This window comes from Lagenorhynchus albirostris, chromosome 1, assembly GCF_949774975.1.
Source record: "Lagenorhynchus albirostris chromosome 1, mLagAlb1.1, whole genome shotgun sequence".
Classification (NCBI taxonomy): Eukaryota; Metazoa; Chordata; class Mammalia; order Artiodactyla; family Delphinidae; genus Lagenorhynchus; species Lagenorhynchus albirostris.
Genome location: NC_083095.1, coordinates 1,634,098 through 1,660,263, shown reverse-complemented (window position 1 = coordinate 1,660,263; position 26,166 = coordinate 1,634,098). Strand labels below are relative to the sequence as shown.

The 26,166-nt window shown below is 66.0% G+C and overlaps 1 protein-coding gene across 1 annotated transcript; it reads left to right on the top strand.

Annotated features, from left to right (window-relative positions):
- Positions 1 to 1,829: 1,829 nt before the first annotated feature.
- On the top strand, positions 1,830 to 25,091 carry ASPG (asparaginase). The gene is made up of 18 exons (XM_060141216.1): positions 1,830 to 1,942; positions 2,142 to 2,310; positions 5,855 to 5,900; positions 6,714 to 6,822; positions 7,441 to 7,561; positions 8,799 to 8,924; positions 10,415 to 10,498; positions 11,091 to 11,217; positions 14,597 to 14,709; positions 16,776 to 16,958; positions 17,054 to 17,167; positions 17,683 to 17,799; positions 19,131 to 19,226; positions 19,467 to 19,630; positions 21,977 to 22,063; positions 23,909 to 24,008; positions 24,354 to 24,434; positions 24,922 to 25,091. The coding sequence occupies exons 1-18, from the start codon at positions 1,830 to 1,832 to the stop codon at positions 24,985 to 24,987; spliced, it is 2,016 nt and encodes a 671-aa protein (XP_059997199.1). The 3' UTR covers positions 24,988 to 25,091.
- The last annotated feature ends 1,075 nt before the right edge of the window (positions 25,092 to 26,166 follow it).

Below are 26,166 nucleotides of genomic sequence, written 5' to 3'. Positions count from 1 at the left end.
TATAGCCAATATTTTATAATAACTGTCAATGGAAAAGCAATCAGTCAATCTAAGAAAGAAACGGAAAATTTTATTTGAGCCAAATTTGAGGACTCTAACCTGGGAAGAGCATCTCAGAAAGCTCTGAGAACTGTTCTGCCCATTAGAAGTCAAGGCACAGTTCTACAATTTGTTGAGACAGAAGGCTGTACGTCAGATGACGTATTATTGACAGTTTACATAATCCAGATCTAAGCGTCATCCTGGTGAGTCATGTGACCCCTTACAAGATCAAGAAGGAATGTGACTATTTGGGGAGTTGTCTTGTCGACGCTAGGAGAAAGTTCCTCTTCACGGTTGAGCAGGTATTCCTGCTGATGGGGGAGGGGGAGGTCTGGTCGACGCCTAACGCAGACACACAACGCACGGTGCGGGAAGTGAGGAGGCCAAAGGGCAGAGAAGCGTTTTTATGTTCACATTTTTCTTGTCTCGCCATAAAATCTGAATTTTGTTTCACATAACTATAAATAGAGCATAACTTTTAAAACTTGTGAATCGCTATATTGTACACCTATAACATATAATGTCTACATCAACTATACTGCAGTAAAAAAAATAATAATAAAAGGTAAAGTTACCCCCGCAAAAAATCTCATCAGTTACAAAAGGGGTTGGCTTCAAATTGGGTTTCTGGCGGGTAGAACAGATCAAGGTCACCTGTTTGGATGGCTAAACCCGTTTTGCTAATATACAGGGAGAAGACATTTGTATCTGTCCTTGACAAGTCAAGTTCCAAATTACCTATCCCTCCCCTCCCTTTTGTTTTTTCTTAGGTTAAGAGTTACCGTCCTGAAATTTGCATTTTTAAAAGACGGCCGGGATTAAAGTTCCCAGAGAGGACCAGGTAGAACATTGACATCTGAAAGGCATAGGAGAAAAGCGAGTTCCTCCCAGGAAGATTTTGTTCCCTTGAGGCCAGAATTATTTTTACTCTTGTCTTGCCAGAAAATAAGAATTTTATTTCATCACTTCCATGGAATCAAAATCAAGTACGGGAAGGGCTCTCTCTGGAGAGGAATCAGTTTTCTGGCAAACCACGTCGTGGTCCCTGTCGTCCCCCCAGCCCGCCACCGCCGCCAGTCAGGGTACAGGGCCTTGGTGTGCCGGCACCCAGGGAGGGAAACACGGACTCAATGCATCTGAGATGAAGCCCGCGGCTTGTTCCTCCCGCTACCCTGCATCCCCCTTCCCTTCCCTCCGTAGGCTCTCCTGCGACTGAAGGTGGTGGGCTCTATCTAGCCCTGGAGGGGGTCCCCTCGGGCCCTTCTGGACGGTGTGAGTGGGCCGGCTGGGGTCTCTGCCTGCCCCCGCCATCCCAGGCACTGGACACCGAGGGCATGGTCAACAGTGCTGGATCTGCTGGAGCGCCAGGGCCTGGGGGGACTGCCTGGGAGGGGAGGGCGACCCCGCTCCGCATTGGGGGTCCTCTGGCACCACTGTCCGTGAGGCACCTGGCCTTTGAGCCACAAGTCACAGCTACTCAAAACGCCCCGGCCCGCTGCACTGAAGTCGGATCGCCTGGGATCGCTCCGGACCTGTCCCCTATCCGCCCACCCGGGACCGGACCGGCCCCGCCCCGCCCCGCCCCTCCCCCTCCCCTCCCCCCATCCCGGGACATGCCCGACCCTCCGGCAAGTATCCGCCCCCAGGCAGGTCCCTCCACAGCCCCCGCAGGTCCCTCCCTCCCCCGCCCCGCCCCCGGCAGGCTCCGCCCCTCCCCCCGGCAGCCCTCTGCGCGCCCCGCCGCCTGCCGTCAGTCCCCCCGGTCCCCGGCCCCCTGGCTCACGGGCATGGCGCGCGCGGCGGGGCCCGAGCGGCGGCTCCTGGCCATCTACACCGGAGGCACCATCGGCATGCGGAGCGAGCGCGGCGGTGAGTGGGTGCCGGCGCCCGGGCACCGGGGGTGGGGTGGGGGTCGTCCGCTCGCCCTTTGGCCTGTCGGGGGTCGCCAGGCCCCGCAGGGCCGCGCACCTGACCCCGCCGCTCCCGGTGGGCGGTCAGCCCGCCCGGGGGCACAGCCTCTCCCCCGCGCTGTCGTCGGCTCCTCCCGGGGCCGAGCCTCGACCACCGTGGCGTCTGTCTGAGCGCCCTTCCCCGCACAGACAAGCCGGTGGGCAGGTGTTCAGAGCCTGCCGAGGCCCCTCACTGGGGACCACCGAGCGGCTGCAAGGCGACCCCAGCCGTTCCCCGCTGTTCCCGGCCCGGGCTCGGCTGGGCAGCGGGCACCAGACACCTTTGGGAAGTGTTCACGTGCACGAGCAGTCCGGGCAGGTTGGGCGTTTCGTTTCTCTGCCCCTGTGACGTTGGCCTGAGTGGGTCCTCGAGGCAGTGACTGCTGGGCCGGGCGCTGAGCTCTGCGGGCCACTGGGGCAGGGGTGCCCCCAGGCTGGGCAGAGCACCTTCGGGCAGCGACCGGGTTTGGGGAGCCTGGGGCCCCGCAGGGGTGGGAAGAGGACTGCACACACCTCCAGAATGTTCCAGCGCTCCCGGGAGAGCGGACACTGTCTGTGCCCTCCACACAGGCCCCCCTGGGCTCCCTCCCTGGCCCCAGGTGCCTGTCCGGGCTGTCCTCACACCTGGGGCAGCCCCACACCTGGCCCTGGAGTGTCCCCCTACTCGGATCCTCTGCCAGCTCCACAGCGGGGGACTTGCCAGAGCTGCCCCGTGCTAAACAGGACGGTCGCCTTTGCCCTTGGGCCTGGGGCCACTTCCCCAGCCCCCCCCTCCTGGCCACCGTTTCCATTGAAGCAGCTATCCAGATGCCACTAGCACTTTCTCGCTCCAGCAACTGCTTCTGGGTCCTCTGGGCCTGTTCGTGCCACCCCCCGATGCTGGCTGCCAATTCGCAGACATCTCTTGAGGCCCAGGACTCAGACCCCCAAAGAACCCTGTCCTGGAGGCGCTCAGGGATGGAGAGCATGGTTTCCACACCCCCTCACACCCTTCCCCCCCAGTTGCTCCCCCCGGGCTGCTGGGGAGTCTGCCCTGTGCTGCCCCAGGGCTGGGGCAGAGAGCGGGGAGTGGCTGGCCCCGTCTGCATCCCTGGACTGTCTGGGGCCCTGGCCCACCCCTGTCGCTGCCCCTCCAGGCTTGGCACCTGGCCAGCTGTGATTGCTGGGATTCCATTGAGCTCACTCATTGTTCTCCAGGGTCCAGGCTGCAGGGACAAGGTGGACTCTGACCTGGCTCCCACCTGCACTGCGTCGTGTCCCCTCACAGCCCCCCACCTCCCCGGGGCCCCTTAGGCTCACTCTCCCAGGCGCTGCATTTTCCAGAGAGGATGTAAACTCCCACGTCTGGAAGGTGAACTGGAGACTGACTCTAGAAAGACGAGGTGTGGTGGGAGCGCCTTTCAGACAGGCAGGAGTCATCCACGAGACCTCAGGACGGCACCCCAGGCTGGGGACGGAGCCAGATGGATGGAGGAGCCAGGCCTGGGCCCAGTGGGCCGCCGTGCTCTGCCGGCCTCTGCCCTCTCTGAGCCCAGCTGGGGGCTGGGGGGACGCAGACACTCCAGGCCCTTCCTGCCTGGGGCATTCTGATCCGGAGGGCGGAGGGCATCAATGATTAACTCGCCTGGCACTGCTGATGTGGGCTCCGGCCCACGAGGTGGGGTGAGGGGCGGCCACAGCAAAGCTGTTTAGATTGTCGCTGTTGGGAGCCCTTCTGCGCCTGCTGGTAAACAGTGGCCTGCAGGGCACTCGGCGCCCCACACGTGAGCTCTGCCAAAGGTCAGGATGGTGACAGGAGGGCAGAGGCCGTGGCAGCTAGGGACGCCCGCCACCCATCCCCTCTCTGAGTTTGGGGAAGATGTCACTGGTCAAGGGGCATCGTGAATCCCGTATCAGCGGGTAACCCCAAGCCCAAGGCCGAGCCGCATCGCGGCCGAGGAGCCCTGACGCCCTGAGCGTCCCGGTGGGCCTGGCTCCTGGCGGGCGTAGCAGGGTGAGTGGAGCCTCGGAGCCTGGCGGCTGAAGGTGCCAGGACATCCCAGGAGGCCACCGGAGGGCCTGGCAGCCAAGCCTCATCCGGAGGGGTGACGTCCATGGCTTCTTGCGCCCTTGGCCTAGACCCCCTTCCTGAGCGAGTTGCCACACGTTCACAAGTTCACTGTTTCATGGCCTGAGCTGTCCTGGGACGGCCCTTACAGATGAGTGGGTCTCGTGGAGCCGCTGCCAGGGACAGCTCCCTGCCTGCACGGCCTGGGGACAAGGCCCGGGCAGGGCGGCTTCTGCTTCTGTAGAGCCTGAAGCTTGGGGGCCCGTGCTAAGAAAGAGACTACAATTTACAAAATCAGAATTAGATGAGAAAGCAGGTGTTTATTTGTTTGTTTGTCTGTTTCGTTGTTGTTAGTGTTTTCGGCTGCACCGCGCAGCACGTGGGATCTTAGTTCCCCCACCAAGGCTCGAACCCATGCCCCCTGCGGTGGAGGTCTTAACCACTGGATTGCCAGGGAAGTCCCCTTGTTTTTGTTTGTTTTGGGGGGGACAGGTGTTTATTTAGAATGACGAAGGAAATCACAACAAACTGCTAGTTCTGAAAAGCCAAGAACATTACAAATCCCAGAAAAATATTTTTTGTTCGTTGACTTCCTGACCCTCCCTCAAGGCTGTTTTCCCCACACTTTTGGCTGCTTGGTGTAATGATGTGTCGGCAGAATTTTGCACAGAGCGAATAGAACAGAAGGAGAGTTTAGCCTTCTCTTCGGCTGGTTTTGCCTGTCCACCCACACGCTCCCCCGGCGGGGACACCAGGGTCTGGGCCGCGTGGGGCTCGCTGGCCCTGCACCTTCCTGCCGCCCCGAGGCGTGGGGTGTTCCCGGAAGCCAGTGTCCCACCGTCCACTAGCAATAGCCTCGCTCTGGGTGGAGATGACCGTGCACATCACCTGCCCCGTCCGTGGATCCCCAGGTTTACATGGACACCCCAGTGCCACCCACTGGGAGGGCAGCTAGTGTGAAGAGTGACGTGCGGGCTTCCTGCGGCTGCCCTGACCCATGAGCACAAATGGGGGCCTAGAGCAGCAGAAGCATCTCTCGGGAGATGCTCCGTCACTGCAGGCCGGTGTGTTCGTGTCTCTGCTCTGTCCTTACACGGCCTTCTCTGGGTGTCAGCTCTCTTCTGTCTCTGTCTTACAAGGATGTGAGTGGTGGCACTCAGGACCCACCCACATAAGCCAGCATCATCTCATCATCTCAGGACCCTAACTCAATCACGCCCTCGAAAACTTTGCATTTCAGGTCCTGGGGGTCAGGAGGGGACACCTTTGGGGGCCTGACGCAGAAGGGTGGGTGGCTCTGAGCCTCCCTCAATGCCCAGGGTCTGGAGTTCAGGCCTCCTTGCTGTCAGGGCTGGCGAGTCCAGACCTTTGTGGAGGCAGGTGTGTGTCCTGGTCACACTTCAGGCGTCTCGGGAGGGTGGCCGGGCTGGCAGTCACACACGATGTCCCCTCTGTCTACTGAGCCCCGTCACTCCTGCAGCAAAGCGTGTGGAGCCCCTAAAGGGCGCTTCCTGGGTTGGGGGGCTGTTCAAGGTGCTCCCCCTTGGGTCTCCTTCTCTGGCTGGGGAGACGGCACCACGACATCCTTGGGCCAACACAACTGTGTTTACTGGGGGGTGGCAAGGGCTGGGCCTGGGATTTACTTGGGGCAGTTTATTACGCGGCAGCAGGAGACTGATACACCGGGCAAAGGGTGAAGGCTGGGAGCAATGTCGTCGCCCAGGGTGACCACTGACCCTGGTCCTGAAGGTCTTACATGTTTCAGCCAAGGGTGCTTCTCGAGGGGGGACCCTGCTGTTCTCGCCTCTGTGTCCAGGTGTTCGACATAGCCAGGCGCGTGGGAGACACCCAACAGAACCTCAGTGAGGGGTGCATATGCCCAGAGAAGTTTAGCCGACTTGACCAAGGTCACGGAGCTTGCAGGGAGCAGGGTGGGGCAAAAAGCCAGGGCCCCAGTGCAAAGATTCTTCTGGGAGCCTTTGCTGAGGAGTTGTTTGTTTCCAGGAAACACTTGTGACTTCTCAGGGTTTTCTTAGAACACACACCATTTCTGCCCAGTGCCTCCTTAGATGCATGTTTCTGGACATGGAGGCTCAGGCAGAGGGCCTGGGCTGGACCCTGAAGGTGTCACACACAGTCCACGTAGGGAGAAACGGTAACGGGGAGCGTGTGGGAATGGCACCAGCATCTGGACATCAAGGAGGGCTTCCTGGAAGTGGTATCCTGAGCTGGGATGAAGCACCTGCTGGGTGAGAAGTGGAAAGGAATAGAGGACTTCCAGGCAGAGCCAACAGCGTGTCCACGGGCAGAGCGGTGTGGACGTTCTGGGAAGTGGGGGAAGAAAAGTGGGCACATGTGTCTGAGTTGTGAGAGGGCCAGGGCCCCTGAGCCTCGGTGGTGGAGCCCTGGGGCTGTCTGGGTGAGAGTAGCAGTCCCGACACGGGGCAGCTGCCCATCCTTGCCAGGGCCCGGGGCAGCTGCAGGCCCGTCTGCCCAGCCTCTGACTTCCCTGAGGGCCAGAGCTCACCCAGCCAGCTCCCAGCCCCCCACCCCTGCTGGGGCCCGGCCCCCAGTGAGGAGAGAGGGGCCGGTGGTGGAGGGTGTGTGTGGAGGGGGCGGTGCTGGTGGTGGCTACCAGCCTCTGACTCCGCCTCCCTGCCCCACCCCGCCTGCAGTGCTCGTCCCTGGCAAGGGCCTGGCCGCCGTTCTGAGGACACTGCCCATGTTCCACGATGAAGGGCATGCCCAGGCCTGTGGCCTCCCCGAGGACACCTTAGTGCTGCCGTGAGTGTCGACTCCTTGGGGGTCCCGGGCAGGGACGATGGCCAGTTGTCATGGGGTGGGGGGCATCCTGAGACTGGCGCCTGCCAGGCTGTGGCTTCTCAGCGTGTCCATGGCGAGCTGCTAGAGGATGCTGTCCCCACGGGCTCCCACTTCGATGGCTCTAGAACTGACTACAGCCCCCTTTCAAGTGAGCCCCATGGGGACTGAAGCCCATAGGAGGGGCAAGGGCTGGCCCAGGTGCCCGGCCTTGTGAAGGTCCCTCTGTTTCCCAGCTTGTGGCCCAGGCTGTCCGCTGCTCTGCGCTGCCGGCCGGCTGAGCGGGGAGCTGCCCTCCCGGTCGCTGACCTCCCTCCTGCCAGCAGCCCTCCTCCCAGGGTCGTCCTGGCTCACCGAGGGGAGGGGACACTGCTCTGGAGCAACCTGGCCTGGCCTGTCCTTGGCCCCTCCCGGGACCACGGTCCTTGCTCCTGGGGCCTCGAGTGGAAGGGAGCCGGTGGGGATGCAGAGCCCACGGCCACGGCCCTGGGTGCGGGGGCCTGGCTGGGCAGAAGGGACCGGGGCCGCCGAGCGAGCAGGCAGGCGGGCGCAGAGTGCGAGGCTGCCGTCCACCTCCTGCAGGCCTGCCAGCGCCGCCTGCCCCGACCAGAGGGTCATGTACACGGTGCTGGAGTGCCAGCCTCTCTTCGACTCCAGCGACATGACCATCACTGAGTGGGTTCAGATCGCCCAGACCATTGAGGTGAGGTGACGGGGGAGTGTGGGCGGGGCTGGGGCCAGGAGCCAAGTGGGCCGCACCTCAGCTGCAAGGCTCCCAAGGCCCTTTCACCTGCACCCGTGAGGGTGGGCATCGAGGGACCCCATTTCTCACCTTCCTCCCTTAAGAAAGCCCGCTCCCCACAGAGAGGCTTGTCGCACAGCCTGCCCCTTCCTGGCAGCAGGACGCTGGCCCCAGTTCCGCACTTGTCTCGTTCTGCTGGGGCAGAACGGCTTCCGGGGCCTCACCCCTCTCACGGTGAGCGCCTGGGACCGCATGCGGCCCTGGGCCCGGCCCTTGTGTCTCTGAATGTCCGTAGCCGTGCTCTGGGGCAGTCTCGCTGCTCTGTGGCCAGCAGCATCCTACAGTTGGGGCCCGACCGCTTCTCTGAACGCCTAGGGCCGCTGTCCTGGCCGCAGAGGCCAGCCATGCGCAGATTCACTGTGTGGCCAGCAGAGGGCGCCCCAGCCCGCCACGTGGCTCGGCTCCCCTGCAGCTACGGGCCCAGCCTGGCTTGGTCTTTCAATGGGCCGCGAGAGATGGTCCCCTGAGGTCCCCTTGTCTCCCGGGACTGTGCCCCTTGCAACCACAACCCAGGCCAGCTGCCCACTGAGGCCCAGACTTGGCTGCCCGCTAGGAGGTGGTGGCCGGGGCTGCGTCCCTGCAGAGGTGGCCTGTGTGCCTGGAGGCACCTTCCCCATGTCCGCCTGCGGGCATCCTTTCCACCTCCCACATCACAGCCGGCTCCCAGCACTGGCTGTGCCTTGTGTCCGCGCCTGGCCCCCCCACTGGACCGAGAGGCTGGCGGGCTTGCTCACCCCTCAGCCCCTGCTGCCCCAGGGGCAGGGGTCACTGAGCAAGGGGCCCTCCATGGCACCGAGCTGACCAGTGTGCTCGGGAGCCCAGACCGGGCATTGCACGGGGCAGACCTTCCCATCCTCAGATGAGAGTGTTCAGAGACCCCGACCTGAGTTCTCTCGGGGGTTAGGGGCGTCACGGAGAGGCCCGAGGGGACGGGAGGAGGCTGTCCTGGGCGCGAGGAGAGCACGGGCGCCGGGACTCCAGGCAGAAGCTCCATTTCCAGCGCGCTTCCCCGGCCGGCGGTGACCCGGGTCCCACTGGCACCTCCCCAGTTCCCTCCAGCTGTATGTGGGGCCCTTACCTTCCTTTTCCTGGTGGCCCCGAAGGCCAGGCCTGCCTGAGCTTGCCGCCCCTCCTGCAGAGACACTACGGGCAGTACCATGGCTTTGTGGTCATCCATGGCACCGACACCATGGCCTTCGCCGCCTCTGTGCTCTCCTTCATGCTGGAAAACCTACAGAAAACCGTCATCCTCACTGGTGCCCAGGTAACAGCCCGGGCTGCCCAGTGGGCACAGGGTCCGGGCCTTCCTGAGGCCACAGGGCAGTTCAGCGCTGCTGGGGGCCCAGGTGGGTCCCCGGGCTCCTTGCTCGGTCCGGCAGCTCCCCGAGCTGGTTCCTGCTCTGCCTGAGCCGGCCAGCGCTGGTCAGTGCCCTGGTCCTGCCTGGTGCCAGCCCTGCCACCCTGGGGCTGGGTCCACAGCCTGCTGCCCGCCTTGTCCAGCTGCCCTCCTTCTGTCGCTGTCATCCTCTTCCCACTGTGGTTCCCACCGATGCCATCCCTGGGCACCTGGGCGCATGCTACCCCCTCCTCTCTCACCCTGACCAGCACAACCCCCAAAGCCAACAGGTGGAATATTCTAGAAAACTGTTGGATTTGAAGGGGGGTGATGGGGGAAGCCTGGACCCCCGTCAGGGCCTGCGTCAGAGGCTGCCTGCGGTGGCGCCACGGGGCCAGCCCTCCCCAAGGCCCTGGAGAGCCTTCCCCGGGGTCAGAGGTCGGGAAACCCCGTTGCCAGGTGCTGACCCGGCTGCCTGCCCTGCTCTGTCCATGGTCCCCGCGGGTGTCACAGCGGGGCGGCCCCACTCAGGGGAGGCCCAGGGCCGCAAGCACACACCCCATTGCTGCCGAGCACGTCCCACTCGGAGCTCGAGTGGAGGGATGGGGTGCAGGCTGACCCTGGCCCTTCCCAGACCCTCCTGAGCCCCTGGGTGTAGGTCGCCATCAGACCTCTCCCAAGGGACGAAGGGGAGGGTTTTGAGCACTGCCGGCCCCGGGGAAGGATCACGCTCGTGCTCTTCTAACCCCCGCGCCGGCCCTGACGAAGCGTCCCTGTTATAACGCAGGGGAAACTGAGGCTCAAGGCGCGGGGCTGCTGGCCCACTGCCACACCCCTTCTGAGGACCCAGGACTGTGGCCCCAGGCCAGGGCTCGTCCTCTGGAGGCCCTGGGCCCACCCCTGCCCAGCCGGCCCGTCTGCACACCCCTTTGTTGCCTTCCTGGGCAGGAGTGGTGGGGATCTGGGTACGGGTCAGAGTCAGCCCCGGGGGCACTGGCCCTCACGTAGACGTGGGGGCAAGCCTGGGACCTGGTGCTCAGAGGTCCCGCGTGAGGCTTCTGGCCATCGTGTCCACCCACGGTCAGCCCTTGGCCACCTGGTCCAGAACTGGCCGGGGCAGTGAGGGAGCAGGGCCTCTGTGCCCCAGGGCCAGGGAGCTGGGCTGGGCAGTGGCAGGTCCCTGGGCAGGAGCCCATCCGGCCGGCCTCCGGCAGCGGGCACTGGGGCCTGTGGGGAGCAGAGGGCGCTGGGGTGCGGGCCAGACCGGCATGGCCAGCAGGTGCAGCTCCCTGAGCAGCGGTCCCCACCGACCCGAGCCTGCCTGCCCCCTCTCCTGAACCCCTGCCCGGGCTCCGCACTGGCTCCCTCCTACGCTGCCTGAGCCTCAGCCCCTCTCCTCTCCGTGGCCTCTCCTCCAGGTGCCCATCCACGCCCTGTGGAACGACGGCCGTGAGAACCTGCTGGGTGCCCTGCTGCTGGCTGGCCAGTACGTGATCCCCGAGGTACCTCCTCCTGCCTCCTTCCTGCGGCTCCTGGGAACCCAGGCCCGGGGCTCGGGGTGTGGTGCTCAGGGGGACACATGGGGGCGCGTCTGGAAGGGTTTAAAGATCTGTCTCTCCCCTTGAACGTGAAGTACACCGTAGAGAAAATGGGAAAATAGAGAAGGCGGCAGGAAACTGTCGCTGCCTCTCACCCCCCGAGACATCTGCTGCTGACAGTGTGGTGGATTTCTCCGGGTCATGTGCATATATGTGTGGTTTACGTATATTTGTCTCATGCCTATGATATGGTGTATACTTGTTTATACCACGTGCATATGTACGTGTGCACGTTCCCATCAGTAGGTCGTACTGGTTTTTCCTCTTCATCTTTCCTGGTCACGTGGTGACACAGGGAGGCATTTACAAGATTCCCCCTCACATCTCAGGGGACGGGGAGAGGAGCCCTGGGAGGGGGTCGCCCACCCTGGGGAGGGGCTTCATGGAACGCCGTCAGGGCCTGTCCCACTGCCGAGGTGCCCAGCCCGCCCCACGGGAACAGCTCCTGAGCAGGGTGGGGGCTCCCCGGCGCTGAGCTGCTCCCCGCCCCCCGCAGGTCTGCCTGTTCTTCCAGAACCAACTGTTTCGGGGCAACCGAGTGACCAAGGTGGACACGCGCAGGTTTGCGGCCTTCTGCTCCCCCAACCTGCCCCCTCTGGCCACCGTGGGCGCTGATGTCACAAGTAAGTGAGCAGGGGTCACGTCGCATCACAGCGTGCAGGGAGCTGCTGCGGGGACTGTGCGGGGCCTCCTGGGTGGGAGTGCACGGCTCGGGGTTCTGCCCTGGGCTGCGGAGAAGCCGGGGGCCGGGGGGCGCTGCTCAGAGTGGGGAGGCCCCAGCAGGTAACCCCGGCTCGGAGCCGGGGGGCCATCCCGGGAGGGGCCAAGTTTGGGCGATCAGCCTCGTGTGCCTTCCCTCGGCCACGTGGCCCCAGGCCCAGGAGTCCCTCAGTGACGGTCAGTGGCTCTGCCACTCGCCTCGGCCTCCCGGGGACGTGGTTCTGGTAGTGCGACCTCGTCCTGGGGACTTTCAGGGGTGTTTCAGGCCGCCCAGCCCCTGTCCTGGGGTTGCCCGACGCCTCCCGTGGGTGGTGGACCCTGAGCCCTCCCCCCAGGGGACCCCCGACGCCGGCCCTGGTGAGGAGCCGTCTCCAGCCGAGTCCTCGGCGAGCGCCGCGGGGTTGGTGCTCAGGCCTCACCCGACTCAGCCGCCCTCATGGCTGTGGAGACTCTCTCCACCCAGGATGTCCGCTCTCCTGGGTGTCTCCGGGGTCCCCCGCCCCCCCTCCGGCCGTGGGCATGGCCAGCCCCTCCGCGAGGCGGCGTGACGGCTTCGCTCCGGTGGCCTTGCTGTCCGCCCGGTCCCTGCCGTCACATGTTGCCCCTCGCCCCCCCCACCGTGTCTCCTCCTGTGCCTTCGAGACGTGGGCATCCAGGCGTGGTGGCGGGCAGGATCTCTGCCAGGCGGTTGTGGGGCTACAGCAGGAGGAGGGAAGGACCATGCAGGCAGGCACTGCGGCCCCGAGCCCTGGCTTCATTCTGGGGGTCTTACCCTGCATTTCCCTCCCCCTGCCCACCCACCCTGCTTGCTGGAGCGGCCTGGGGGTTGGTAAGGCCCAGAACGGTTGGTGCATCTAAGGTGTGTATAGCACGCCCGGGTTCTCGGGGCCAGAGTCAGGAAGGCTTTCTGGAGGAGGTGGCCCATGTGCTGGTACTGGCAGATGGGTCGCTTCCTTGCTGTGGTGGGCAGTGGCGCTCAGCCCCTCCTGCCCTGGTGCCAGCCAGCCGAGGAAGGAGGAGTGGGCGGGAAGGAGGGGGCGGCCTCTGTGCAGGCCTCCCTCCCCCGTGGGGGCTGAGTCACACCTTCTCTGGGGCTCAGAGGGGAGCTCCCAGGACACAGCCCACTGGCAGGTGCGGAGTTCACCCTGGATCCCCAGGCCCCTACCTGTGCCACGCCAAGCCCGCGCCGGCCTTGAGGTGCAGGGCACACTGGTGCGGGCTGGGCTGGACGGCTGGCCGGGCGCGGGGCTGAGGCTGGCCCCGAGAGGAGAGGCCGCCCTTGGACCCCCAAGCCCGTGATCCCAGGAGGATTGTGTCCCCCCAGCCAGGGTGCCCGTGTGGTGTGTGAGGGTCCCGGGCTGGTCCCGGCACCAGGTGCTGAGAAACACCAGCCTCTGCCAGGCGTGTGCCCGGCGGGGCCCCTGGGGAGGCGGGGGCTGGGGGCTGCTACCAGCACTGGGGCGGCCGGCGCCCTCTCACTGCTTTTTGTTGCGTTTTCCCTCCCCTCTGTGAGGCTGTCACAGACGAGGGGCTCGGGGCTCGGTGGGGGAGCTGCGCCGGGCAAGGCGGGGTGCACGGTGGGGGGTGGGGGGTGGGTGCTGACACTGCCCTTCCCTGAGTGGGTGAGGCACGTGCGGTCACACCGGGCCTCCAGGAGCCCCAGGTTCTCGCTGTGCAGAAGCCGTGGCCCCAGGGAGGGGGAGTCAGGCCGACAGGCTCGGGCCAGCGGGGTCCCAGCAGCTGAAGGGGACGTGGGACCCAGTGTCCCCTGTGCACGTGGGCTCCGCTGTGTGGCCCTGCGGTGGCAGTGTTAGGACCGAGCAGGGACGGTGGTCCTCACACCACCTTCCCTCCTCTCGGCCCCTCTGCGCATGGGGACAGCGGTCCCCTGGTGTCCAGTAGGCCCAGGTGGAAGGACTTGGGGTCCCATGGACTCTGAGGGGGATGGGCTGGCTGGGCGGGGCGGCGTGGGCCTGCTCTCTCTCCGTAAACCCCCCTCTGCAGCCATAACTCCTGGCTGGTGGCCTCGCTCCCACCCGCCGCCGTCTTATCTGCTCGCCCAGCTGGGGCCGGGGCCCGAAATTGAAGGACGCCTCTCGCTGCTGACGGATGCTGCGGCCGCCCTCCTCCCAAGCCCATCCCCCAGAGCCCCCGCGTCTCCCACCCTCCCAGCTCCCCGCGAAAGGGCAGCACGTGTCTGGAACGTTCCTCAGTTTATTATCGTATGAGAACTGCTCTGGTGGGAACAGCAGGAGGCCCGCAGGCTTGCACCCCCTCCACGGGACCGGGCTGGTGGTGGAGCCCTGGGCGGGGGCCCTGGAGCCCACATTCCCCTCCGGGCTCCGCACCTGACTCTGGGCAGCCTTGGGCAAGGCCCTTTCCCTCCCTGGGCCTCAGTTTCCCTGGGCTGGACAATGGGGCCTCTGCCTGCTCGAGGCTGCCATGTGCGAGGGGCCGAGAGAATGGGACCCTGACCCTGGGCTCAGCGCCGGGCTCCTGAGGGTCGAAGGCCAGGCCTGCCGCCCAGACGCCTGCCCCCTGCCCATGGCTGGAGCAGAAGGCCTGGGAGGCCTTTGGTCCCCGCAGAGCAGCAGCCTTTAGACCCATGGAGAGGCTGATCGTCTGGGGAGTTCTCGGCACGGCAGGCACTGGCCCCACGGAACTGCCCCCTTCACGCTCCACGGGGCTCAGGAGCCGCCCTGGGCGTGGAGAGCGGGCTGGGCTCACGTTAGGCCTCTGAGACTTTGGGGTGAATGAGATGGAGGTTTCCTTTCCCCAAAGGTTAGGGATCCAGAAGGCTCAGTCATTCATTCACTCACTGACTTGCTGGGCCGTGGGCCAGGGCGGTGCCCAGTAAGGGGCTCGTGAGACTGGCTGGTCAGAGGATGCCGCCCTGACCGCTCCTGGGACCCAGGATTGCAGGTTCCTGGTGATCCCCCAGCTCTGCCCCGTCTGCTGTGCTTCTCGCCATTGCACGTGCCATGCCCTCTGCCTGGAAGGCCCTTCCTCCACCTGCCCTTCCCCTCTCCTGCACTGGCGTGGCCTGCTGGGCTCTGGAGGCCTCTGTCCCTGCAGGGTCCTCTTCGCCCCCTGGACCCCACGCCCGCCACGGGGGCTGGCTCAGGCTGGAGCTGCGCCCCTCGCCTGAGCCAGCTGGGAGAGGGGGCAGGGGACGGGACTCCGGAGGCACCAGACAGAGGCCGGGGGGTCCGGGGAGGCTGGGCCGGGACCGTGGCCTGCAGGTGGCCGGAAGGTGTGCGTTCGGTCCCTCTGTCCTCGCAGTCAACCGGGAGCTGGTGCGGAAGGTCCGTGGGCAGGGCCGGCTGGTGGTGCACGGCGGCATGGAGCGCGACGTGGGCCTGCTGCGTCTCTACCCCGGGATCCCCGCCACGCTGGTAGGGACCCCGGCTCAGCCCCCGCGGTGCCTGCCTCCTACCCCCTCCCCTCCCCACCGTCGTGTCACTGGGACCTGCAGCCCCTCCGCTGCCTTCTCAGCCCGTTCACCTTACTTGTGACCTGGGCTTGTCCCCGCGGGCGTCACAGCACGGGTTCCGAGGGCTCCTCTGAGGCTGAGGGGGTGTGGCCCTGGACTCTGCTCTTTCTTGTGGCCGCTCTGGTGGTCCCTGCCGTCCACCCCTTGGCCACCAGCTGTTCCTGGGGCGGACACGGCGCCTGCCTCCGTCCTGCCCAGTGAGTCAGGCCCAGACGCTGGGCTGCCAGTTGGATGGAGGGGTCTCGGGTAGAAGCGCCTCTGGGCGTCTCTGGCACTAAGTGCGGGCTGCAGGGGCTCAGAACACGCTTGCTTCAGTGCTGTGACCGGCGGGCCACTGCGGCCCCCTCTTCCACCCGACACACGTGGCTTCCCAGGTGTGTCGCTGTAGCTGGGGTGGCCCGGCATCGGGCTGCCTTTAACCTCTGGGCCACAGTCTGTGAACTGGAGCTGCTCTCCTCCCAGGGCGCTGGGGACAGACGGGGTTTGCTGGAGGCGTGCTCCAGTGAGGGCTGCCCTCGAAGATGAGGGTCGTCCCGGGTGCTGGTGGCCGGATCCCACGCACGGGTCTCACGTCGTGTAGTAGCCAGAGGCCACTGCACGAGGCTGCCATCCTAAGTGGGGCTTAGCTGCACAGGCTCCTTCTGGGAAAGCATGCCGGCCTGTGAAGTCTTTCTAGAACGTGCCGTAGCTGGGGGAGTGCAGAGCCATACGCTGCGCCGAGCTCAGGCGGGGGGACGGGACCCCCAGGGCTTCGCTCGACGGGGACTTCCGGGCCGTCGGGGCAGGGCCTGCTGCTGGTGACCTAGGCTCCAGCGGCAGCGGGTCCTGGTCTCCAGTCTCCCCGTTCCCGGGTATCTGCCAGCAACAGGTCTGCTTTCACTTTTGGCCTCTACCTGGAGAAGCAGAGGGAGCCAATGGCAGTTCTGAAAGGCTCTGAGTGGGGCACAGCCAGAGGGCTGGACGCCTGCTGCACAGGCCAGCAGCTTGGCCTCTGGGCTCCCCCTGTGTAGCAGGTTCAGGGACAGACAGTGCTCAGCCCTGGGGCCTCTGTGCTGACACAGGGCACGGCTGAGCGGGGCAACAGGTGTCCCCGCAGGGTGGCCTCTGAGGGGACCATCCTTGTTTGAGGTAAACCCCAGACCCCGTCCTCTTCTTTTTTTTTTTTTTAAATTAATTAATTTATTTTTGGCTGTGTTGGGTCTTCGTTGCTGCACGCGGGCTTTCTCTAGTTGTGGCGAGCGGGGGCTGCTCTTCGTTGCGGTGTGTGGGCTTCTCATTGCGGTGGCTTCTCTTGTTGCAGAGCATGGGTTCTAGGAGCATGGGCTTCAGTAGTTGTGGCACTGCGGGCTCAGTAGTTCTGGCGTGCGGGTTCTAGAGCGCAGGCTCAGTAGTTGTGGCTCACGGGCTTAGTTGCTCCACAGCATGTTGGATCTTCCTGGACCGGGGCTCAAACCTGTGTTCCCTGCACTGGCAGGTGAACTCTTAACCACTGCGCCACCAGGGAAGCCCCCGTCCTCTGTCTTCCGAGTGGAGCCTTGCAGCCTCGTGGGACGTGCGGACAGCACCCTGGCTTAAGCAGAACCCTGCATGTGTGTGTGTTTAGCTGCAGGGCCCTTTCCTCACACACTGGCTTGCTGGGAGCATCACCTGTTGTGTGTCAGACGGGGCAGAGCTTTGGACCGGATGGAGGGGCCAGGGGCCGGGAGGGGCGGTGTGGTGGCCCAGCTGGGATGGGGGCCCTTCGCTCCGTGAGACCTCTGATGGCCTTTCTCATCTCCAGCTGGCTCCTTGTGACCTCTGACCCATTTCCACGGTGTTTGTGGCCTTAACACTTAGAAGGGGACAAGGTTCCCTTTGGGGGGATGTGTTGGGGAGCGTGGCGGGCACCGAGGGTGCAGGGCCAGCCTGTTGGTCCCATTGCTGGAGCAGGAAGCCAGGCCCCTCACCCTCGCCTCCCGGCCCCCGCAGGTCCGGGTCTTCCTGCAGCCCCCCCTAAAGGGCGTGGTCCTGGAAACCTTCGGATCGGGAAACGGGCCCACCAAGCCCGACCTGCTTCAGGAGCTGCGGGAGGCAGCTGAGCGAGGCCTAGTCATCGTCAACTGCACCCACTGCCTTCAGGGCGCCGTCACCTCGGACTATGGTGCTAGCACGGTGGGGCGGGGACACCGAGGCCTTGGGAGGGAGGGCAGGGGCAAGTCCGGCTTGACCCCGTGCCCCATCGTCCGCCGGTGCCTCCGTTCCTGCAGGCCCTGGCGGGAGCCGGCACCATCTCAGGCTCCGACATGACATCGGAGGCGGCCCTGGCCAAGCTGTCGTATGTGCTTGGCCTGCCGGGCCTGAGCCTGGATGGCAGGAAGGAGGTGCGTGCCCCTCCGGCTGGGGACCCGGGCCTGCACTGGTGGGCGGTGGGGCCCAGTCCGGGGGATGTGTGCCTGGGTCTGGAAGGGGGGCGAGGACGGGGGGGCTCCCCCGATCGGTTGCCAACCCCAAGCCCGGGCACTGCCTGTCCTCCCCTTGAGGAGCCCCAGGTCTGGCTTGGGCTAAGGATCCCCAAACTGTCCCAGGGTATCCCCTCCCTCTTGCTTTTCAGGCTGGCCTCAGACACGGCTGTCCCTGGGCCCTGGGGCTGGGCAGAGGCCACAGGGGCCCGGGGAGACCCTGAGCTGGAGGGCTGGAGGGTGGGGCTGGCCTGGTGTGGGGATCTGCCTGGGGTTAGGCTCCGGCCTCAGGCATGGAGCCCGAGGGAGGAGTTTCAGGCCCTGGGCAGCCCTCTCCCGGGGTCTGGGGTGCCTGGCCTGCGAGGTCGGTCTGGGCTGCTGGGCCCGGGCCCTGATGGAGCTGGCCCGGGTCTCCGTGCGCCCCCCCCCCCCGGCAGCTGCTGGCCAGGGACCTGCGCGGGGAGATGACGCTGCCCGCCACGGACGAGCTCCGGCCCTCTCTGCGGGGCAGCACGCCGGGCCGCGGGGTCGCCCAGCTCCTTAGTCTGAGCCAGGTACTGTCCAGCGTGGGCGAGGGGGTCTGGGCGGTGGGTCCTTGAGGGATGGGCTCCCGCCCCCTGGCATTTTGGTGCCAGGAGCAGAAAACCACCAGGCACGAACTGGTTCTGGGCTCGGGGCCACAGTGGGGAGGGTTTGCAGGAACTCGTGGGCCAGCGTGTGGGAAGGGGCCGGGCAGTCGAGAGGGGCCCTTGCAGCATGCACACGGTGCTCAGAACGTGGCCGCTCACCCGGTGGGCAGCCGGGCCGGGCCTGCTGGCCCTGGTGCAGGGCCGCCTCGTGAGGGGGGCGCTCTCAGGCAGCATGGGCGCTCCGTCCGTCCTGCTGCTGGCGGGAGAGAGGTGTCTGCTCTGGGGTCTCCCTGGGAAGAGGGGCCAGGCTTGGAGCTCCTTCCCCTTCTCAGCCAGGGTGCCCAGGCCCAGGAAGGGACCGAGGACTTGCTTTAGGGCCTGGGATCTGAGATTTAAGCTGGGCCAGGCTCACGGGGGTGACTGGGGCCTCCTGATGCCCCACCTTACCACCACCCCCAGCACTGGCCTCTGGGAGAAGTGTCCAGACCTGGTGCGCCTGGCAGGAGACGGGCACTGTGTCCCGTTGCTGACCCGGGTCACACCACGTGCCTCAGTTTCCCCTCTGCAGAGTGAGGGTGGGAGAGTGGAGAGTGGCAGGAACTTAACCTGTTTGCCAGGGATGGGCAGCAGCCAGACGTGTGCGGCCTGTCGTCACAGTGGATGCCTCGGGCCTTAATGACTCCAGATCTCAGGCCCCGCCATGGTGCCTGGCGCGGGGATGCCTACGGGGGCCTCTGATGGGACCCCCAGCCGTCTGGAGCCTTGGGGAGCTGTTAGGCGACCCCAGCACGGGGTCCAAGTGTCCCTTCCTGCTGGGGAGGGCCAGGCACCCCTTCCCACCCTCCCCCAGGCAGGTGCCCTATGAGTTACCCCTGCCTCCTGGCCCGCAGGAGAGGCAGGCGAGGACGTGGGTCTCAGCGGGCGGGTGGCAGGCCACGGTCACACAGCTGATGGGACAGAGCCAGGTGGTGGCCTGTGTCCTGCCTGGACTTTGCTCCCAGGGCTGGGGGTCCCGAGTAGGCCTCGGATGTGGTGCCTAGCCCCTTCCTTTTACCATGTCGAGACTTGAGGGGGCGCTGGACCCCATCCTGGGACTCACTGCCGGCGCGGTGTGTGGGCCAGCAGGGTTCCCACGGGCCCTGCACCCCACCTCTGCCCACCTGTTTCCCTGCTCCTGGCCCTGCCCACTCCTGGGGGTGGTGAGGACCCCAGGAAGTGGCAGGGGTCCCAAGGTGCTGCGGCGCCCCTCACCCCAGGAGGCTGAGGACGTGCGAGATGCCCTGGTACCCAGCCTGGCCTGCGCCGCGGCCCACGCCGGCGACCTGGAGGCCCTGCAGGTGCTTGCGGAGCTGGTGAGACCCTGCCCGCCCTCGGGGACCAGCTCCACCTGCACCAGGCCCCGGGGGGTGGGGCGCTGCCCAGATGTGGGCAGGACTGCCTGTCCCGGGGCTTGCTCACCTCCCCGCAGCCGAGGGGGGCACGTGGCTGTGTCAGGCCCCCCTGGGTGCACCCCGACCCTGTCCCTTCCCTGTGGCCTACCCGGCCCTGTCCGGCCTCCCCTCAGTGGGTGGTGATCCCTTGCACCGCCCCAGGGCAGTGACCTGAGCCTGGAGGACTTTGGTGGTCAAACTCCGCTGCACTCGGCCGCCCGAGGGGGCCAGGCTGGGGTGGTCACCATGCTGCTGCAGAGAGGGCTGGACGTGAACGCACGGGACAAGGATGGCCTCAGCCCGCTGCTGCTGGCCGTGAGGGGCAGGTACTGGGCTGGGGGGGGGGGCGCTGTGGCGGATGTGCGGGCAGGGGTGCCGTGTGGGGCAGGGCCTGGACAGGAATGCCTCAGAGGGGGCCTTCGGTGTGCCTGTGGTCACACAGCACCCCCAGGCACAGCCAGGTGGGACCAAGGACGCCTGCTTCCCGGAGCCTCGCCCACCTCCAGCTGGGCCCTACAGACTGGGAGGACTGACTCTGGGCAGGGTGGTCAGGGAGGGCTTCCTGGAGGTGACCACCAAGCTGAGCCAGGCAGGCCCGGCAAGACCCTGGCACGGAATTTCTAGAAAAGGAAAACGCTTACAGAGCACAAGGGGTCTCATGTGTGTTCCCTCCGTCCTCCACCTGAGGGGCTGGGGGTGGGGCAAGGGGAGAAACCCCCAACCCAGCACTGGGATGGAGCAGGTACAGAGCGGGTGACATAGTGCCAGACGTTGGGCTGGGTGAGCACAGGTCCCCAAGGGGGCAGGCTCAGCATGCATGCTAGTGGGGGGTCCCCCAAGCTGGCCCCATCCAACAAACCCTGGCTTTTTAGGGCAGGGCCCCAGCCTGGGTTTTTTGGGGGGCCCCCACCCAAGTGGAGAGTTGCAGAGCTGAGCTCTTGCTGAGGCCCGAGGGCCCTGGGCAGTCGTTGTGGGCACCTGACGTCTGGTTCCTTCGAAGGAGGAGCAGAGGCCCCCTGCCCTGCAGCAAAGGCCAGAGGCTGGGGCCCCCTGGAGGGGCCGCCCTGTGTGCTCACCTGTGACGCGCACTGCAGGCTGGGGCGGCGGCACCTTGCAGGGCGGGTTGTGTGAGGATCGACGTGAAGAAAAACACATGAGCTGGTGGTCACCACCCGGGAGCCGGGGTCACAGGCTCTGACCCCTTCCCTTGGGGTTGGGCCTGGCGGGCGGGCAGCCAGCCAGCCGAGGCTGGAGGAGCAGGCATCGGGGCTGGTGAACACCTGTACCCGTGTCCTCTGCTGGGGCGGCTGTCTCCTTGCCCTCCCCGGCCCGCCTGGCATCTCTCCGAGGGGCAGGCCTCTCCTGCTCTGACGGCGGATGGGCACGGGTGGGGCCTGGTAGCCACTTGGCCCTGCATTCTAGGGGCTTACGTTGCTCCGAGGCCTGGAACTTTCTGGGAAGACCTAGGGGCAGGGGCGGGACCACTCTCCCACCTGTTTCCCTGTCCCCTGCCCGGCAGCAGTGTGAGAGTGTGTGTGTGAGCGCACTGGTGAGCACGGGTGTGAGGGTGTGCCTGGGACACGGGGATCACAGGCCTTGCTTTCCATCTCTCGTAGTCTTGCTGTTTCCGAATGCAGAGCTGGTCTCGGTTTAGCGTCTGCCACAGGCCCCGGGCCCTCCCCAGGGGCTCTCGGCCTGCAGGACCCTGGGTTATTTCTCGGGGTCTCATGAGTCTTATGGAGAGCCCAGGCCACCAGACCGCTCGGCTCAGCCCTGGGCCAGGGCGCCTCACCCTTGGGGCAGTGGGCAGCGGGGTAGCCCCTCCCTCCCAGCCTCCTGGGAGCATCAAAGGGTTCTCAGAACAGGTGGGGGACCGAGGGGGAGGGCTGCACGTGGGGTGTGCCCGTGGCGCCCAGGCCGGGTGATCTGGCTGGAGACTCTGCGGCTCACACTTGGGTGTGGGTGGCAGCGTGGTGAGCTCACCCCGTCCTGGTCCCACCCGCTCGTCCCCAGCTGGCTGTCATGGCAGCTCCCTCGCCTCCCGAACCGGTCTCCCAGCTCACCCCCCAGCGGGCCCTGCTGTGCCCTGGAGGGGCTGGCCTCACCCTGGAGAGCTCCGGGGGGGTGGGGGGGCCCACTCTCCTCCCCAGCTCCCTAAAAGTGGGGTGACCATGCAGTTGATGGTACACCCCCAAACTGGGGAAGGGGCAGCCTCGAGGCTCTGTGCTCTCAGTTCCTGGGCTCGGAGCCGGTGCCTTGACACCCACAGGCCTCTGGGCCCCGCTCCGGGCCAGCCTGACGCCCACGTTCTTCCGTCAATGTCTCATGCCCACCCCATCCCCAAGGGCAGACTGTTGGCCCAAGGGATTCCGTTTTCCCAGACTCGGCCCTGGCGGGTGTGAGCTCGGCAGGGAGGCTCCTCCAGGGTGGGCTGTCGGAAGGTGCCCAGAGCGGGGCCTCGGGGCCTCTGGCGGGGGTGCTGTGGACGGAGGTGCTGCACAGCCGGGGCTGACTGACCGCCCCCCCGGCGTGGTCTGGGTGCTGGGGACCGAGGTGGGGTGGCCCTAGTCTGGGGAGGGTGGGTTCCTGGTCTTGGGCACAGGACAAGGCCCTGCTGGCGTCTCGCAGAGGCTGCGGCGGGCAGGCGGTCACCACGCTGTTTCTCACGGCAGGCATCAGGGTGTCATTGGGCTGCTGCGGGCGGCTGGGGCCTGCCTGTCCCCCCAGGAACTGGAGGACTCGGGGACAGAGCTCTGCAGGTGAGGGTCGCAGGCATACCTGTGCTTCCTGGGACGCGGGCTTCAGAGGGGAGAGAGCCCATCGTGCACCCGCTGGGCCCTTGGAGCACTTGAGGGTGGCGTTTGTTCCTAGAGAGGGAGCAGTCCAGCAAGGGGGTGCGTGTGAGAGTGTGCGTGCGTGTGTGTGGGTAGAGGAGGGCCGTGGAGGGGTCGGCTGGGAGGGTGCCTGGGCTGCGTTTGGGGAGGTTGGGGGCACGGGGTGGGGGCAGGGCAGTCGGCAGCTCTCACCCGTGGGGAGGACACCAAGGCCCAGCAGCTACCCTGCCCTGGTCGGCGTTCGGCTGTCAGCTGCCAGCAGGACTCTGACCCCAGCCGCTCTGAGTGGCCACCAGGCAGACCTGGGGAGGCTGAGGCCCGGGAGGGGTGGTGGTAGGCTGGGCGGGGGCAGGCCCAGGGCTGCCAGCCTCCGCTCCTTCCTCTGTCCCCGGGACCCTCCCCGTGGCTCCCCCCCACCCCGCCCTGCCCACCAGCCCCTCCTGTGTCCAGCCCGGGCTGCCCTGGGCAGGTCTGAGGCCTCGAGGAGGGGAGGGGCCGAGGGGGGGCAGGCTGGGGGCCGGAAGCGCCTTGGAAGTCAGAGCCCCCAGGCGTGGGCTGGGTGACAAGGGCGTGTCTTAGACCATGGCTGCTGTGGTGTGAGGGGGGGCTGCCTGCTCTCCAGGAAGAGGACCTGAAGCTCTGGCCCCCTCGTCCCCACCGGCCAGCATCCCCGCACCCCCGAGCCTTGGAGGCCCCCGTCCTAGACACAGTGGGGTGGAGAGAGCCCACTGGCCTCAGCCCCTCCCTCCCTGGAGTGCAGCGTCCCTGGGGGGACGAATCCTGCTGGCTGACCTGCCTCTTCTCAGCACTGACAGGGCTAAGGCGGGCGGGGCTGGGGGGTCTCAGATGCGCGGGATGGTGGCGGGGCCCAGGCGGGGAGGGTCTTGGCTCTGAAGGGACTTCTGGGGTGACTTGGTTCAGAGCTGCACCCCAGGTGGGCCTCGACGGCTCCGTTGACAGATGGGGCAACAGGCAGAGGGGGGAGGAGACAGCAGCTCCCACGGGAGTGGGTCATCCGACCTGAGCCGCTTGGCTGGACTTGTGGGGGGCCCTTGGCCAGCTCTTCCAGGAGGTGAGCGTGTGTGGGAACCAGGGCGAGAGGCCTGCAGGCAGATCTGGGGGCGGGGCGGGTGGTGGCGCCCTCAGCGTCAGCGTGATTCACCTCAGGGATGACCCAGCGCCGCTTTGGGGGCTGCTGCTGCCGTTTCCTGACCCAGAGGGAGTCCCTAGGGCCCCGTTGGGGGATGGCCCTTCCGCCCGGCAGTCCTGGCCAGCACACCTGGCTTGGACCCCTTCCCTGCCTGGTCCCAGGGTGAGAGCAAAGGGAGGATGCAGTCGACCCCACGAGGGCCCGGGAGGTGCGCTGTGAGTCCCCCGCCACCTCCCTAGGGCAGGCAGGCCCAGGCCCCCTCCTACCAGGACCCCCCCATGCGGCCTGCCTCTGTGGGCCCCGCCAGGGAGAGCTGTGTTGTGAAATATGAAACTGGCGGGCGGCACTCAGCCGGTGGGGTGTGTGTGGTGTGCACGTGCGTGCATCCTCACGCGTGTGCCTTCGTGTGTGCACCCTTGACCTGAGTCCCAGTCACCCCTGCTGGGTGAAACCAGACTCCAGGCCGTCAGCTGGCCTGCAGCGACTCCTGCGCTCCCGCCCCAGGGCTCGGGCACTGCTGGGTCAGCTGCTGGGGTCTGGCTTTGCAAAAGTGCCGGTGGGCAGATGGACATGTGCCCGGTGGTCTCTGACGGCTCCCCGTCCTCCGCTCCCCCTCCCAGGCTGGCATCCAGGGCAGACTGTGAAGGCCTGCGGGCATGGTGGCAGGCAGGGGCCGACCTGAGGCAGCCGGGCTATGATGGGCGCAGCGCCCTGCATGTCGTGAGTGCCGCCAGTGCCCTCTGAGGCCACCTCGTCCAGGAAGGCCTCCCTGACAGCTCCATTGGCTCCCGCTTCCCAAATGCCCAACTCCTGCTCTCCGGGTGGATGCACTTCATGTGCGGGAACCACAGGGGTGGGAGGGCTGTCCCTTTTCCTGTCCCAGGTTCCCTCCCAGGGCCGAGACCTGTGAGGACAAGGGCAACGGAGGAGTCATGGGGTCCTTGGTGCGTGGGTGGGAGGGCAGCCTGGTGGGCCACTGGGGGTGGGAGGCGGGGTTCAGGGCCAGGTTGCTGGTCCGAGTCCCTGAGGCAGCCCCTCCCGCGTTCCCCCTCACCCACCCTGCAGGCAGAGGCAGCTGGGAACCTGGAAGTGGTGGCCCTTCTGCAGAGCCTTCAGGGTGGGGTTGGTGACCAGGCCCTGGGCCCAGTAAGTCCCCCACCCCCCTGTGGGGTTGGACCTGGTGGGGACTGTGTCCTGGGGACAGAGCCGGTCTAAGTCAGTGGGGCCTGCAGGGCCCCTCCTGTGGGTGGGGCGCACCCTCTGTGGGAAGCTGCAAACTGCCTGGAGGGAGGGCCAACCCCAGACCCCCTGCTTCCGTCCTGTCAAGCCGCCCCATAGTGCACCCTGCCCCATGGCGCACCCTGCCGTGTTACTGGAGGCCCCAGCCGTGGTCAAGAAGCTCCCCGAGCCTGGAGGGGGCCTGCCCGCCCTGCCCCACCCCAGCAGGACCAGCACCCACTGGGCTGGGTGGGCCAGGTTCCAGCTGACTCCCCACCCCCACCCCATCAGCTGGCCTTCCGGAAAACCCTCCAGGCTGGTTGGGTTTGCTCAGGTCCTTGGGTCCCTCCCCTGTGAAAGGCTGCTTCCCACTGACAGGTGCCCGGGCTTGTCTGTCTGCTCTGGCCCCATACAGTACCTGGGCCTCCACTCCTCTAGAGACCTCCCATTGTCAGGAAGTGCTGCCTGGTGTCTAACCTGAAGCTGTCCTGCTGCAGCGTAAGCCATTCCTTCCTGTTGAGACCTGCTGGAAGGATGACAGCAGACCCACCCCTGTGGCTCTGACTGTGCTGTGCGCCCCCTTCCCCTGCCCCCTCCTCGCTGCTGGAGCTGCTCCCCATCCTGTTTGCACAATGCAGCCTAAAGGTCTTTGCTGGGTCGAGCGGCAATAAAATCTCTCGGAGGGCCGTTCCCTGCCGAGATCCCCAAAGCCCGGCTCCAGTGGGTCTGTCTGGGTCCCAGGACCGTGGGGGTGTGTGTGGGGTGTCAGGCCCCAGGCTGTGGGTCAAAGGGCGTGTCTTCAGCACCCTGGGGGTGAGGGACGGTCCGCCAATCCTTCCCAAGGCACCAGGAGTGAGTGTGAGTGTGAGTGTGGGCCCCTGGGCGGGGTGGGCAGGCTCTTCCCTCCCCAGACAACCTCTGCCCCATCTCCTCTCCTCCCAGACCTCCTCTTGAAGCTTGGGGTCACCTCCTCCAGGCAGCCCCCACCCACATCTGCTTCTGCTGAACTCTCCTCATGGAGACCATCTCTCTACCTCTCCCGGTGCCCCTCATCCGTTCTTCACAGGGGCCTCTGCGGTGTGCCGGCCCCTCGGCCCCGTTCATTGCAGCCCCTGATCTGCTGGTAGCACGGGACCTGCTGCCTCTTATGAGCCAGGCCCATCCTGGGGAGCCTGGGTGGGTGGGAGCGCCCTGCTGTGCGCAGGTGTGGGATGGGCAGGGCAGGCCCGGGCCTGGTGGGTGTGGCTCTCTGAGGCCAGTGTCAGTGCCTTACCAGAGGCCCCGCTGGGGCTGAAATCAGGTGTTTGGACCCATGGCCTGAACCGGAAGCACCGGAAGCAGTCCGGTGGGGCGACAAGGGCATGACCTTGGGCCTGGGCTGGCCTGAGGCCTCCCGCCCCCGCCCCGCCCCCGGCCCTGCTGGGCGTGAGGAGCCTCCCCGCTCCAGGTCCCCCACCACCTCGGCCCCTCTCTAACTGCCCCCATAAGGACTGCCTTCAATCTGTCCATCTGGCCCCTGAACTGGGGGCTCAGGAAGCCGCTGGGCCCAGCCTGAGGGCAAAGGTGCCCCTAAAGAGCTCTCCCTTGCACCCACCATGCAGCTTCTCCCAGAGGCGCTGGGCCGGGGGCGGCTCCGCCCGCACCCCCAGGCTTCTCAGCC

Bases quoted from the DNA above. Each gene is read 5' to 3' on its own strand.
- ASPG (XM_060141216.1), top strand. From the start codon at position 1,830: ATGGCGCGCGCGGCGGGGCCCGAGCGGCGGCTCCTGGCCATCTACACC. The intron at 17,800-19,130 runs GTACTGTCCAGC...CCCTCACCCCAG, and splicing joins AGCTCCTTAGTCTGAGCCAG to GAGGCTGAGGACGTGCGAGA. The intron at 19,631-21,976 runs GTACTGGGCTGG...TTCTCACGGCAG, and splicing joins CTGCTGGCCGTGAGGGGCAG to GCATCAGGGTGTCATTGGGC.